Source organism: Sciurus vulgaris (genome assembly GCF_902686455.1).
Source record: "Sciurus vulgaris genome assembly, chromosome: 3".
NCBI lineage: Eukaryota > Metazoa > Chordata > Mammalia > Rodentia > Sciuridae > Sciurus > Sciurus vulgaris.
Genome location: NC_136463.1, coordinates 33,733,285 through 33,747,714, shown reverse-complemented (window position 1 = coordinate 33,747,714; position 14,430 = coordinate 33,733,285). Strand labels below are relative to the sequence as shown.

General features: G+C 53.1%; 1 protein-coding gene across 5 annotated transcripts in view; it reads right to left on the bottom strand.

The window, feature by feature from the left end:
- MSI2 (musashi RNA binding protein 2) overlaps window positions 1-14,430 on the bottom strand; it is a 371,748-nt gene that overhangs the window by 36,951 nt on the left and 320,367 nt on the right. For 4 of the 5 annotated variants that reach the window (XM_079131458.1, XM_079131459.1, XM_079131461.1 and 1 more), the window contains exon 10: window positions 8,750-8,824. In XM_079131458.1, the coding sequence (XP_078987584.1) occupies window positions 8,750-8,824 (75 nt within the window). Of the gene's footprint in view, window positions 1-4,781; window positions 5,115-8,749; window positions 8,825-14,430 lie in introns of those variants that run through there. The other variant, XM_079131462.1, reaches the window with a different exon arrangement.

The following is a 14,430-nucleotide window of genomic DNA, read 5'->3' as shown; positions in this document are numbered from 1 at the left end:
AAACTGAGGCTCAGAGGTGGTCTTACTCTCCAGGCAAGCTACTGGCAAGGGCAATAAGTCTGTTTCCCAACCTCCTGCCTGAGAACACTGAGCTCCAGGCTTTGCCGCAGGGAGCTGAGCGCTCACTTAGTCACATCCCCTCACTTATGCAGAGGAGCTTCAAGAGGCACAGAAAGCTGATCACAAGTGAACCCCGCAATTCCTGTCGATTCAGATTGCTCCAATTCATTTCTGCAAACAGTTATTAAGTGCCTATTAGGCACTGTGCTCTGCTTTCATCTGGGAATAGAGTCAACTCCTGATTTTCCACGCGGAGGGAGGAACGCGGCGACAGGGCACATCCACAGCGCCCCCACCTCCTCAACAAGCCTCTAGCCAGGCCCGGCTGGATTTGGGGTGTGCTGCTGAATTTTTCTTCTCCATCTTCTTCTAAAGCAGCAGACAGGCCTCCTTAACTAAGCTCGCCTTTAATATTCAAATGACAGGATAAGCCCCAAGTACACACAGGGCCAGGTGGTGCAGGAGGGAGGTGGGGTGGAACTGGCTTGTGATTCAAAACCTGGCTGTAGAGCGCCTCTCTGAAGGGTAATCCCTGGAGAGGAGGCTCGGGGTGGAAGGAGGGCACAGATTAGAGGGCCAGATGCGACAGATGTGTGGGGCGAGGGAGGCCCTCTGACAGGGGAGCACTTGTTTCCAGGGCCATGACACCCAGTGGGTGCTTGCCTGCGTGAGTCCCGGTTACAACAGTAAACCTGCAAAGCCAACTAGCCCAGCCTGAAATGTCAAGGCTGCGCCCCAGCTGGTGAGAACCCAGCCACTGGTCACCGAGCAGGGAGGGAGTGGGGCAGAGCCTGAGGGTCCATCACATTTGAGGTCCAATGGAGTCCCCAGTGAGGGCATTTCTGGGGTGGTGGCTGAGGAAAGAGCTCTTTACAAAGTGAAGAGGGAGGAAAGAGTCATGGACGTGGTTCCTCTCCCTCCAAGACAGGGGCCGATCACAGAGGTCTCTGCCACTCCAGGAGGCTGGAGGAGGAAGTGGATGGAAGGGCCCCCGAGTCACTCCCCGCAGTGGCTCAGATGACCACATCCCGGCAGAATCCCAGGCCACTGGAGTGGCAGCCGTCAGCACATTGCCAAATGTCGTCACCTGGCAGCACTGACCCGGGCACATGAGAGTTGGTCCAGGATGCAGCCTGCAGCCCAGGCCAAGGCTCCCCCGAGTCATCGTGCTAGAGGTGAACTTGCCCCCTGGGCGCTTGACTCTCTTCACGTGGCTTCCTGCATTCAAGCAGTGCCCCTGGGATACCCCGGGCCACGAAGCTTGGTCTTTACTCAAAGACCAGATGACTCGACCCAAGCGAACCGGGCAGCAGCCTCTATTGACGATGGGCTAGAGTGGCACCACCCCTCCAGAGGGACAGGATGTCCCAGAGCAATGGCTCCTCTCCTCAGACCACGGTTCTCCATGGAAACAGTGCGTGCTGCCTCTCAGAGATGCTGAAAATTGGCCAACAGATGAACCCCATTAGATGGGGACAAGGAAGATGAAACCGACAGCAGCCGAGCTCTGAGTCCTAAAGTGGTGGCCGCCTGGTGTTGCTCACCCCAGCCCTCCTCTGCGGAGCGGGGACCCGGCCTGCACCATCCAGCAGCCAGTGCTCTGGAAGCCACAGGGAAGCCAGTCCCCATCAGCCCACAGTAGCACCTGACATCAGACCTGTCTTCCATGGCGGAAGCGGCAGGAGCACACACTGGCATTTCCAGAACCAGAGTCCAAGCCAAGCCGGATTCTCCCTACCTGGGACTGCATGGCCCCTGCTGCTGGCACTGTGTCCTAGAGGGAGGCACCAGCCCTGGGCCAGGAGATGCTGGCCTGGCTCTCGTGGTTGCTCCTCCACGTACTCTGTAGCCAAGGCCACAGCCAACTGTTGAGACTTTTTTGGCAGCTGGGGCTACGTTAACCCTGCTGTCCCCAGCAGAGGTGGAAAACCCTAAAAGGTCACTAGCCAGCCTGAAACAGGGACGGGAATGGGGCCAAGGGAGGGTGAGGTGGAGAGGAGAGGAGGCAGGAGCATGGAAAAAGGGACATTCCGCACCCACCCTTGAAACCTCTTCACTGCCCCCACCTCTCCACACCCTCTGGCTCCATTTGGGAGCCTGACCATTTCACCCCTCTCCTTTGAATCCCTCTCCAGGTCCTTCTCAGGCTTTAGGGACCTGCTTTGACTTCCTGAACCCAACAGGAGACCCAGTACGCTGCTTGACACCTTGCCTCCTCCAAGACTCGCCAGCACACAGCACGCTCACAATCCCTGCCTCTGCAATGCATCCTCTCTCAGGTCTGCAGCAGAGACTGTCCCCGAGTGCCTGTTCCACCCTTCTTCCTCATGTCAGAGTCCTCTGTTTTTAGTGAGGCACACTGTTACCTGGAATGAAGACATTTTGGACATTTTCTTCCAGCTAGAACCGGCCACATGACTAAGCGCCGAGCAAAAAGATCTAAGTAGAAGTCAGGCATAAACTTTAAGATATGTTATTAAAGGGAAGAAGTACGTTCCTACCGGAAGACTATGTGAATGGCTGGAGCTTGAGCAGCCTCCTTAGACTATGAGGTGGAGTTTATGCTGTGGAGGATAGAATAGAAGAGAAAAAAACCAAGGCCCCTAATATTATGCAGTCCCATACTGGCTCCTTTTACACAGGAAAGAGAAACAAAGTTTTATTTTGTTTAAGTCATAATTATTATTTATTGCTTTTGTTTTTCCTTTCTTTCTTCCTAAAACTATCTGATCAGTGTCTAAGCATGTCATTTCTCTGCCTGGGATAGACCTCCTTCCCTTGTTTACCAGCCAATTCTATCTAAATTTTCAAGACCTACTTCTCACATCACCATCTCTAGGGGGCCACTGGATAAGCAGCCAGCCTTTGCCCCTGAATATCACAGAGTTTCCCTTTCCCGAGCTGAGTACCTGCCCTGTGATGCCCAACGGGTCTGATCACTGGTTCTCTCTTCCTCAGCTGCACTGTGAGCATTTTGAGGGAGTGAGCCAGATACCCAGTTCCTGATTTAGTGCTTGATGATCAGTGAATGGAGAGGGTGGGAAGAAAAATGCCAAGGTGGAGGGGTGTGCAGAAGTCCCAGCAACTCCCTGACTTCACCAGCTGAGCAGACCCAGGGAGCATCATTGGGGGAAAAGGACATTTGCTTTCTTCTCTCTCCCTCCCTACCCCCGCCCCCATACACACACACACACACACACACACACACACACACACACACACACACCACACACACACACACAAATCCCTTAACTTTAACAATCTAACTGTAGGCACTTTCATTATCCCCAGGCCTTAAAAAGTGATGTAACTTGCTCAAGGTCACCTGGCTACTAAACGGCCAAGTTCAACCTGGAAATGAGCCTTTGACCTTCACGTCCAGCAACACTCCACACCATCCCTCCCACAGGTGTCTCCTCCAGCCTGCACCGCTCTGGACAGTTAGGAGAGCAAATGACCTGCACACCCACATGCACAAGCACGTGCGTGAATGTACACACAGCTGGTGCAGATGTGAGGGGCTCCAGATGTTCCTGTGGCGCTTTCACTTGGGGATAGAGTGACGGCAGAAGAAGGGGCATGGGGCGGGGCCGTGCAGCTGGCACATGCAGAAGCTCGGCTACTCTGCTCAGGGACGGCTCACCCTGAGTGAGTGGACACCGGGCTCTCGAGGACCAGGGCACAGGGAAGGCTGGGAGCAGGCGGCAGCCAGGGGGAGTTGGCATGCTGTTAGAAACTGTGCTCGGCTGTCAGTGGCACTGGTTATTTAGTGCATCCACCTCCCCTGGAGCGAGAACAGGACACTGTCAGGCTAAGAGACGGCTGCACACAGCATGTCCGTGGCAAACAATTTATTTTTCTACCTCAGTTGCTTACAGGGGAAAAAAATAAAATATCATTAGGGAGCAGCACAGATGAACTATTTACAGAGATGGAAGAAAATTCACAATGGCTGGACCGTTTGTGAGGCCAGCACAGGAGGACAAGTTCACCAAAGCAAAGCAATTCATAGCAAGCCAAAATAAGGAAGGGGGAGGGGATCCACACAGGTAAAAAAAAAATTCATGAAAAAGCCCGTGGGAAAATAAAAGGAAACTAACCAATTTTTACTTCAAGCATCTTTAATGACATGAGTCAAATGCACGTGCTGGCTCTCAAGGACACTGACATATACATGGGTGGATTCGCTCACATCAGATGCACCAAATGGAAGCCCATGGGTCACTTCTCACAAACTAGGAGGAGCATGAAGGGGTGACTCTAGGGTCCAGTCGAGCTGTACACCCTTACCCCAAGAGAGTGGGTGTATCAAAGGGGGATGTCCAGGGGGGTCAGGATCAGGGAAGGCAAGGCCAGCACGGGCAGGGAGGTGAGACTGGGAGGCTGGGGAGAAGCAGCCCATGTGAATTGGTGCCCAACACATGGGAGTGCCAGGGTAACCCTGTCTCTTCTCAAGGACAGATGCTTGTTATGGTGACAGCCACTGAGAGACGGCTCCCAAACAACGTTGCTCTTCCAGGTTACGTTTCTCACGTGATTTCAGAGAGGGGTCTGTGTGTGTGCTCACTTCTATTATGGTCCACCAGAGAACACCGATGCTCCAAGTCACATAGCCACAACCCTCTGGGCCACCCCGTGAAATGTCCCAACAAGCCTGTTTTGTCATTATTTAACGAATTCAACACCTCCTTCCTGGATTCCCCTGAGGAGTCTCCACGAAGTTTGTGAGAAGTTCCCTTGGCCCCATTACATACTGGGGAGCTGGGGGTGGGGGTGGTCACAATGCATTCAGGGGCAAACAGGAGGGGACTGGAGAGAAAGTTTAAAAAAAATAGAGTGAAGGAATGAGGTCTTTTCTAAGAATTAACTACAAGAAAGAGAATATTCATTCAAACAGGCAGCAGGGACAGAGTTTCAGTGGGCACTAGAAGCAGCAGGGGTGGCCCAGACCCAGACTAGGTCCTCTCTCTAGAAATGGTGGCAAACCCCAATTTGCTATGCCTCTCTTAAGAGCTAGTTGATAAAAATAATGTCTTGTGAAATCGGCAAATAGTCTGCAAAGTGAAATAAGAACAGAAATTAACAGATTTACACTGAAATGAGAAGCCCAGGTGGGCAAAATGAGGAGGCAGAGGGTACTTCTGATGACACTCCTGACAAGTTCAGAGTCAACACGGATCCTGATACTGCCAGGGTGGACACCTGGCACGGAGAGGAGAGATGCCGCCAGAGTGACTGGTCACCCCCAGCCTTTCTGCAACAGAACTACCCCCAACTGCATGACTGGCAAAGGCATCCAGCACGGCACGGCTTGGGCCATCCCGTGTGTTCTCAGAGTCCCAAAGCTGGGCCAAGGTGTGGCCTGGGAAGATGCGCCGTAAGGAGTGACATGTGGACCCCCAACTGGAAATGGACACTCCGAGTGGGTGACTACAGGGGCAGCAGAGGATGCTCTGTAAAAGGATTTACTGCATCTTCCTAAAAGGAGGCCCAGGCTCGCCGGTGTGAGTGAGGGCTGAGGGCGGAGGCCACAGCAGCTGAGGACCCGGGCGGGTGTGCCTTCCTTTCTCCTCACTAGCTCCCTCACGTGGCCCTGCTGGGTTGAAAGGGCTGGGGGTACGATGTCCCCACACAGCATTGAGGGGGGCTGGAGGTGGGAAGTGGGCACACAGTGAGGACACTGAGAAGACCACAGAGAAAAACAGGTCAGGATGGTTTGGTGGTGACACATTAGCTGGGCAATGTCACAAAGTCACAGGGGCACAGGGACAGGTCAACAGAATCTACCAGATGGGGTTAGGAGAAGGCAGGGAGCTGGCTGCTCTGCTCTGGTCCCTGCTTTGCATCCTATCACTGAGGCCAAATGTGAGAGAGGGATGTCAGAACATTCCAAAGATTTCTTAACCCCACCACTGAGGCCGAGGCTCCAGCAGGGGGTCAGGTCTGGCTCCAGAGGAGCAGCACAGAGGCTGCCCTGGGCTGGGTGGCTAGAGTGACTGCCTGAGGAGGTCTGGGACATGCAGACAGAGCCCTCTAGGATTGGCCCAGGAGTGGGAAACTGGCCTGGTTCTCCACACCACGAGAGGTGGCGGCTCAGCCCAGCAACTAGGGTCTGTGGGCTGCCACTTCCAGCCAAGGCCAAGCACGTGCTGCGGCTCCTTGCAAGCAGGGAGTTCGCTCCTGTGGCCACTGGGGGCTCCTTTCTGATCATCAGGTTAAGAGAAGCAAAAGATGTCCAGGATGTGAAGGGGAAGAATGGGACACTCCCACTCGGAGTGTCCGTTTCCAGTTGGGGGTCCACATGTCATTCCTTACGGCACATCTTCCCAGGCCACAGAAAGCTGGGCAGCTGAGAGGGAGTCCTTGCCTGTCCACCTGCACGCCCAGCTGGTGCACAAGCTCAGGAGCATCACCCACTCAACCTCCAGCTCCCAGAGCCTTTGTGGCTTTTGGTGACAGACTGGGCACTCAGGAAAGCCCACTGCATCTGCCCAGTTTCAGTTTGGTCACTCTTGTGTGCCTGTGGGTCTGGGGCAGGGCAGAACCAGGCATTTTCTGCCAGGTATTTCCTAAGCTAGCTCATGGGGTCCCTGAGGGTAGCCTCTCAGATGAGACAAGGCCCTTAGCGTGGGGTCCACTTTATTATCCCTCAAATGATTCCACATTAAGTTCTCCCAACTCTGCTCTCTTGGGACCAGGAGCACACTGAGGGGCAATGGCAAGCTGACTGTGAACAGAGGCAGGCTGCACCGAGAGCACAGATCAGCACATTCCCGGTAGGCGAGATGGCTGGGCTGTGCACGTTTGTGTGTGGACGCTGGGCCAGCATCGTAACCACCCTTCCGTTAGGATCTGGAACAGCACCGTTCAACAGAGCTGCCTGGGTTGATGGAATGTTTCCATTCCGTACCACACAGGGCTACTGCGTAACTAGAAGTGGCCGGAGTGGCTGAGGAACTGAATTTGCATTCGTTTAATCTCAACTTAGTGACTGGTGTTACCGTCCTGGACAAATGGATGTGAGGAGACGGTGGCGTGTAGAAGCACTGCCTGGCTTCAAGTCTTGGCCCTGCCTCTGGTTTGCAGGGACTCACTGGATAGGGTTTTCTACCTCCCTGTGCCTCAGAGTCCCCACCTGCAGGGAAAACCTCACAGCAGTGCTGCCAGAGCTCGGCTCCTCTCCTGGCGGTGCCTCTAGGCCAGGCCCCTCCTTGCTGCAGGCCCTGAGCCCCTGGCGACACAGAAGCTCTCTGCCACAGGGAGTCTGCCGGGAAGGCCTCCTTGGGGAGGCCAAGGATTCTTGCTCAGGTCCCTCCCAGATGGGGAAACCACCTCGGCCCCAACGGACACTGCAGGGATCCATCCCACTCAGACATCCTGCTGCTATACCTGCCTCCTGGCCTCCGACCACCAAAGATCCACTCGACCCTCTCTTTACAGACAAGTGAAACGAGACCCAGAGAAGCTGAGTGGCCTGCCACTGTCACCTGGCCAGATGGTGTCAAAGATAGGACAAGTGCCCAGGCTTCTGTCCTGGGTTGAAGAGGTCACAGCACATCGCTCCAGATATCCTAAATGCGACCCTCATCCCCCGCCCCCTTTCCTACCCTGAAGTGTGGGCTGGCCAACCCCAGCTGCTGACGTCGCTCTGCTCTCCTGCCCGTCAGTCAGCCTCGCAGCAGCCTGCCCAGGCCACATCTCTGTTCCCTTTGCGCCCTTGTTCTTCTCAGACCCTGCCGCTCCCAGGTGGCCAAGTCAAGGTGCAATGACTAACCCGGAATGAAATGCCCCCAGATGCCCAGCTGCTGTGTGGCGCCTCCCCTTCAGCAGAGAGCCCACAGAGGACGAGCCCATGTCCCGAGCTCCTCTCCACACCTCAGCTAACCTTCTCCCTTACACACTCAAGCACCCCCATATTGCCTCATCTATGTATACGGAGAGTCTGGGAAAGGCGGGCTCATTTCTGCTGGGAAGAACAAAGCCCCATAAGGCATCACTTTCTTCAGCAACCTCCCTGATCCCCACCAGACCATGCCCACCCTGGCTGTCCCCTGGCTGGGCCCCAGGCCTGCCAGCTACCTGATGCCAGAGCAGCCCAGGTGTGTGAATGGGCATCACTGTGCACTCTGCTGCCAGCCCACAGAGAGGAAAGGAGCATCCACCCAGCCCCACCCAGGATGGACAGCAAGCCCTAACCCCAGCAGAACACACCAACATGTTCAGAAGGCTCTCAAGACAGCGGCCAGGGCCAAGCTGGAGGAGGAGAGGAGGGAAGAAGGAAGGGCAGGAGACGCCAGACATCAGGCACGTGGAGGCAGGGAACGGGAGGAAGGCAACGGGGTGGTGGGGGTGAAAGAAAACCCTGGGCCTAGAGTTCAGTCCCCAGTGAGAAGAAAGCTGGACAGGCTTCAGAAAAAGGAGGTGAGCAAGGTGGGAGGGGGCTCCTGCCTCTGTTCGCCTCCCTTCCCTTACAAGCTGCTACTCTCAAATACCAAGGAAGCACTCCAGTTAATCGCAAATTCCGAGGCATCTTGACACAGACTCCAGTGGACTTGGAAGTTAAAGCATACTGGTCATCCCTTCAAGGGAGGCAGGTATACGTTACGTTCTTTTTGGGGGTTCTCCTCCCTCCTCCCAAATGCAGCCCACCTCCCAAGTTTCCAAACCTCTGGGCACCCAAGTCACTCACCTGGGAACTGATAGCCATAGCTAGGAGCGAATCCGGGGTAGCCTCGGCCATAGGTTGCCACAAAGTTGGGGTAGCCTTGAACACAAAAAGAAAGAGCTGTTAGCTGCCTCAGATCCTGGGTGAAGTCCCAGGGAGGATGGTCATAAGGAACAACCCGAGTTATTTTCTTTCACAGAAAGATTTGTCCCTGGGGAGGTCTTTACCCAGGACCTGGGCCACCTCTCTCCTGTGGCTGGGGGTGCTGCTGTTGGCCTGCTGGTAATTAGCCCATATTTGGGCAGCCAGGCCTCCCAAAGCCCATGCACTTTCTCAAACCTGCAGAGTAAATGTCACACATTAGCACCAAACACAGGGCCTGCGCCTGGCTCTGACATTTGGAGAGCTTACCCTCAATGTACTTTACTTTAAAAGCTGTTGACAGTAGGAGATTAAAGTCCTTGTAATGCCTCTTCCCAGGGTAGTGGACAGCAGGGCCAGCACCAGACAGGTCGTGGGTGCTCAGGGGTCACAGTTTAGTGAATAAACTTTTAAGACGGACCCTGTGCTTGTGGAAAATGCTGGGCTTACTGAGCCCTGGCCTTGGGGAGGGAGGGGCCCAGGGACCCACACACCTGCATGGACATCCCACAATGGCATCAGTGTCTTTGAGAGAGCCTTGAAGAGGAGAGTTGGCCAAGTCAAAATCTGCACCACAAAGTACGGCCCGACTCGGAAGCCTCAGGCCCCGTGTCTTCTCAGGCATTTCACAGACGTCAGTTTTTCCAGACCCTGTCTCAGCAGATGACCTACAGGTGACTGTTAGCTGAGGGGTACTCAGGGAAACTGCTGCTGGGCTGGGCAGGGGAAGTGGAGAAACCCCTGCTGTTGAATCCTGGTGTGGGGGGACCTTGTCCAGTGTTCTAACCCCTCACAAGATGTCACCTTAACACCGGGACTTTGCTCGCTCCTCACATCCCTGCCTCTTCACTCTGGCTACCATGAGGTTGGTGCAGGCTCTCTGAACTGGAGTTTCACGGGCCACAGGAGATCCATGGCAGGAGATCTCCTGCCCCATCAGGCTCACTCTGCCTCCCTCCACTCAGTGTATAACCAGCTTAGCGTGTTTGTTCTCTTCAAATGCCACCATGGATCCTCACCACCACTAGCCAGACTTTTGCTTTGTCCTCCAAGGTGGACGTCTGTGGTTGTTTTCCGGCTGCCCAGCATCTGAGCCTCCTCCCTGCTGACCTGGTGAGAGGCTGGCCTCCTTCATGGAAGCTGAAAGGCCTCCCTCCATCTTGGAGCTGGGTGGCTGGGAGGCAGCTGGTGAACCTGAGCTGAGCCAATGGAAGCCTTCCCTGGGATCAGCCACTGGGCAGTGAGTAGAGCAGGAAGTGGCTCAGAATTTACTCTGGCACAGCTGCAGGATCCAGCCTCCAGAGGTGGAAACAGTGGTCCCCTGACCAGGTCATTTCTGGGCTGGGGCTAGAGCTGGGATCAACCGGCCCCCCTAGTTCCTGCCTGTCACCTGAGTCCCGTTCCACCTTCTGTTGATTCTGAGTACTGCTCAGGCACCTCCCAAGAAGCTCCTTTACTGCTTATAATTTGCTGCTTGTTGTTTGCCACCAAAATGTTGGTGAAGTCACTTTGAAGGGTGAATTCAGGACAGTCTTCAGGCCCTCCAGCAGTGACTGCTTTCCACACGTCTGCACTTCTATTTAACCCTTACACAACACCCCTCAACACAAGCCATCGGGTCTCACCCCCCCTCCCCCCAGTGGACCCCTTACATGTCACACCAAATGCTTTCTGACCCTGCAAACCAGGGTTAAAGGAAAAGGATCATTCCACCTTGCTTCACTCGACCATCATGAGTCAGACTTTGCTGGTCTTCCCGCTGCCCATTCAGTGTTTCTGTGCCTCCAAGGTCCTGAGATAGGACCCACTATCCCTCTCTTCCCTGTGGATGTTGGTGCTGTGGCTTCTGCCTGTGACTAGTGGATGTGGACCTGTTATCCAACACAGAACAGGCCCCTTGTGGGTCTGGAAATCAGAGGACAGACTCATTCCTGCCTCTGGCCTGACCACGCTCTTGGGGATTACTATGATCTGAATGCTTGTGTCCCCCCAAATTTATATGTTGAAATTCTAACCCTCAACATGATAGTGGTAGGATGTGGGGTTTTAGGGAGGTGGTTAGGTCACAGAGTAGAGCCTCATGAATGGGATTAGGGTCCTTTTGGGTCCCAGAGACCCTCACCCCCTCCAATAAGTGAGGACCCAGCAAGAAGTACTGTCTAAAAAGAATGGGCCTTTGACAGACATGGAATCTACCAGTGCCTTGACCATGGATTTTCCAGCCTCCGAGAACAGTAATAAATGTTTATTGTTGAAAAGCTGCCCACGTTGCCTGGTCTATGGAATTTTGTTGTACCAGCCTGAACAAATGGGGGTTTTCCCTTTTCTCTCGGAGCTTGAGTTGTGCCACCTGTAGAAGGTCCTCTTGCAGGTCCTCTGCGGCACTGATGCCCAAATTCTCAACTGAGATCAGTCATGGTGCCTTTGCTTTGCTTCAGCCAGAGCCTCCCCAAATTTACAGACACATCAAACCCACTGGCCCAGTGAATTGTCTTCCAACAGGACCTGGCCCACCTGCTCCATCCCTGTGCCACTATTTCCCAGTGCATGGTGTCTCATTTGCAGTGCGCTGGAATGGCCCAGCAGCTTTGCCCTGACTGTTCTCTGAAGCAAGGAGCCCAGGGGGACCCCAAGCTCAGGTCCTGAGGGGGCAAGAGGGAGGAAAAGGGACAGTGGCCAGAGTTAGATGCCTTAAATGGATGCATGCACACTGGCTCCTTCCTTGGTTATTTATTTCATGGCTGGGCAGTTCAATTCTCCTCCAAATTAATCACCTGCTATCAAATCAGATCTTTCGGCACTAGATTTCTTATACCATTATTTCAACAATATTGATAAACGGATTATATGCAAACAGCCAAATCACTGCTGCCTAGGGGCTTTCCTAATGAAAAATGGCTCCTTTGCTTCTAACTTCAGAGCTGGGGGTCTTAAATATTTTAGTGTTAATCTGACAGCAAAAGCATAAGTCCACGTGTCACCTTCCCTTGGTGTGGGGGAGGGACGGGAGAATGGCCAGTTCCTCCCTGTACTCAGGCCACCCGCACAATCTGATTAAATGTGCTTTCTTCCTGGCACACCCCAAAGTCTCCAACGAGAAAAGTGTGGTCAAGTTCACCCCAACTTTGGACCTCACCCCAGTCTTTCTAGACAGGTCAGTATCACTGTCTCCTAAAGGAGGAAGATGAGAATTTGGCACCTGCCAGAGTGGGGGATCTCATTTCCACACCCCCATTACCGAACACCCTCGAGGTCAGGCAGATGAAATTATAAATTTATAATACAACATTACTTCAATTTTCCTCTTCATTTACTGCTGTGCAGCCCAGCTCTGCTCCAACGGCTCACAGCCCCAGCCACACGGGGGAAATTGGCTGGCTGCATATCAATAGCACATTACTGCAGACCCATGGACGCTCCATCAAGCCCCATTACAGCGGGATGACCCAGCCGCCACTTCCATTAGCAGCCGGGCCCCTCCCGCACTGGCCACTGCACAATTTATTTGCTCCAGTACTCTGGCCGCCTGATCAATCCCACAGTAATTATCTCTTGTCACTAAAGTAAAAAAATCAAGCCTTCTGCCTGGATGACCCCCTTTCTTGCAGATCGGCTTTCCATTGTGGCAGCAATATCAGCAATCGACAATAGAACCTGGCTGTGCCCGTGGGTTCCTTTTGGGATTCATTTTGGGGCTGCAGGCAGGGTTCTCAAGGTTGTGGCTCTAGATCTTTGCTCCAAACCTAGAAATGCTTGTATTCTAGATGGGTCCACGACTCATCCTGTTCTAAATGCTTGTATTCTAGATGGGTCCACGACTCATCCTGTTCTGAGCTCTGCTACTCAGCTACTCAGTCATGAAAAACTGCTCTCACCAAGCCACTGACTTGAAAGAGACAAGAGACAAGAGCTGTTTATCCAGGGAACTGCCACAGTGTGACATCTGCTGTATGACGTGCACAGCAGTGCCTGGAGCACCACCTCAACTCCATGAGGTCTGCAGGCAGACAAAACAACAAATGCCCAGCGTCCTTCCTAGGCAAGGACATGAAGGCCAAAGTCTATAAAGACGCTTGGCCCTCAGAATCTTCTTGAGTCCCTGCCGCTCAGGGATGCAGGGGCTCCTCCAGACCTGTGCTATCCAATTTAAATTTAATTAAAACTCTATCTAATGAAAACATCAGTTCCTTCATTGCACAAGTTGCATCTCAGATGCTCAACAGCTAGAATGCGCATGAGATAAGGAGCCACACTGGCTTGTGCAGACACAGGAAGTTCCCGCCATCTCAGCTGGATTAGACTGCACTGCTCTAGAGAGTTGAGCGGCACAATTCTGAACTTCGTCCATCCACCAGAAAACAGCTGAGCAAACGGAGGCTTACTTGGGAATGACCCAGATAGTTTTAGGAAAGACAAATCCTAGTTGAAATTACAACAAAGTCTAGGGGTGTGACTGGAATTCCGGCTGGTCTCCTTCTGATCTGTTAGCGAATGCCAGCAGATTGTGGCTCTTCAGTCCTTCTCAAGGATGATTTTGCTTTTACTTTAGAGGGGCTTAATGTTGGGGAACACTGGGCTGTGATTTCATGGGTGCTTCTCAGTACAAGCGTGCCTAAGAATGCTTTCGGCTAAAGGGGTTAGCCCATCAACAGCCTCTCTCCAGCCCCCGGCCTGCCAGGGTGAAGCTGTTCTGCAAGGCCTCAGCAATGTGCTATTTCTCTACCAACACGTTAAATAAATAGCATGTGCCCAACAAGGCCAAGAGAGTTAAAAGCAGTGGGATTATGTGGCGGAGGGCAGAGAAGGCCAAGAGGAATCAAATATATCAACAATCAAGTGTTTGCTTTTATTAAGTTCACTTTCATTAAGAAAAACTGGGGACGGCTGCATAACGGCGGACGCCGCTGCGGCGGCAAGCCAGCGGAACAGAGTCTCGGGGGCTGCAGAAACACCTTCTCTAAGGGGCACAGTGGCTTTTGGTTTTGTCTGGCTCCAAGGCAGGGGACGGGACCTAGGTTGACCCCTCTTCTTTTCTCATCTTCATTCTTTGTAAGAAATTCCCACTGGGCTGATTATTCCATGATTCTATCAAAAGCTGTGAAAGCTAAAACCAAAACTGGTGGAGGTTGTCCCAAGGGACGTTTGCAGCCGTATCATGAGAGATGGCAAATGAATAGCTGGGCCACTTCTCCCTCATCGGCCTCCCAAAGTACGGAGGAAATCTTGTGCAGGATACTTATAAATTGGTTCGACCGTATCAAAGACATTTATAGATTAGTGTGCTGGTGGTCACTGACTCCTCACCAGGATGTCAGAGTCCTGGGATCAGAGGTTCTGTTCCCTGCTGTACCCTCAGTGTGTACAACGGCCTTTAGTCAGTACTCTGGAAATATTTGTTGAATGAATACATTTGAATGGTTCAATGGTTCAGATTTGACTTAAAAAAAAAAAAAAAAAATCCCGAAAAGTCCTATATATTTTGCTCCTCTTTCAAAAGCAGTAGCTTAAGCTGGGCCCAGTGACTTGGAGGCTGAGGCAGGAAGATCACAAGTTCAAGGTCAGCC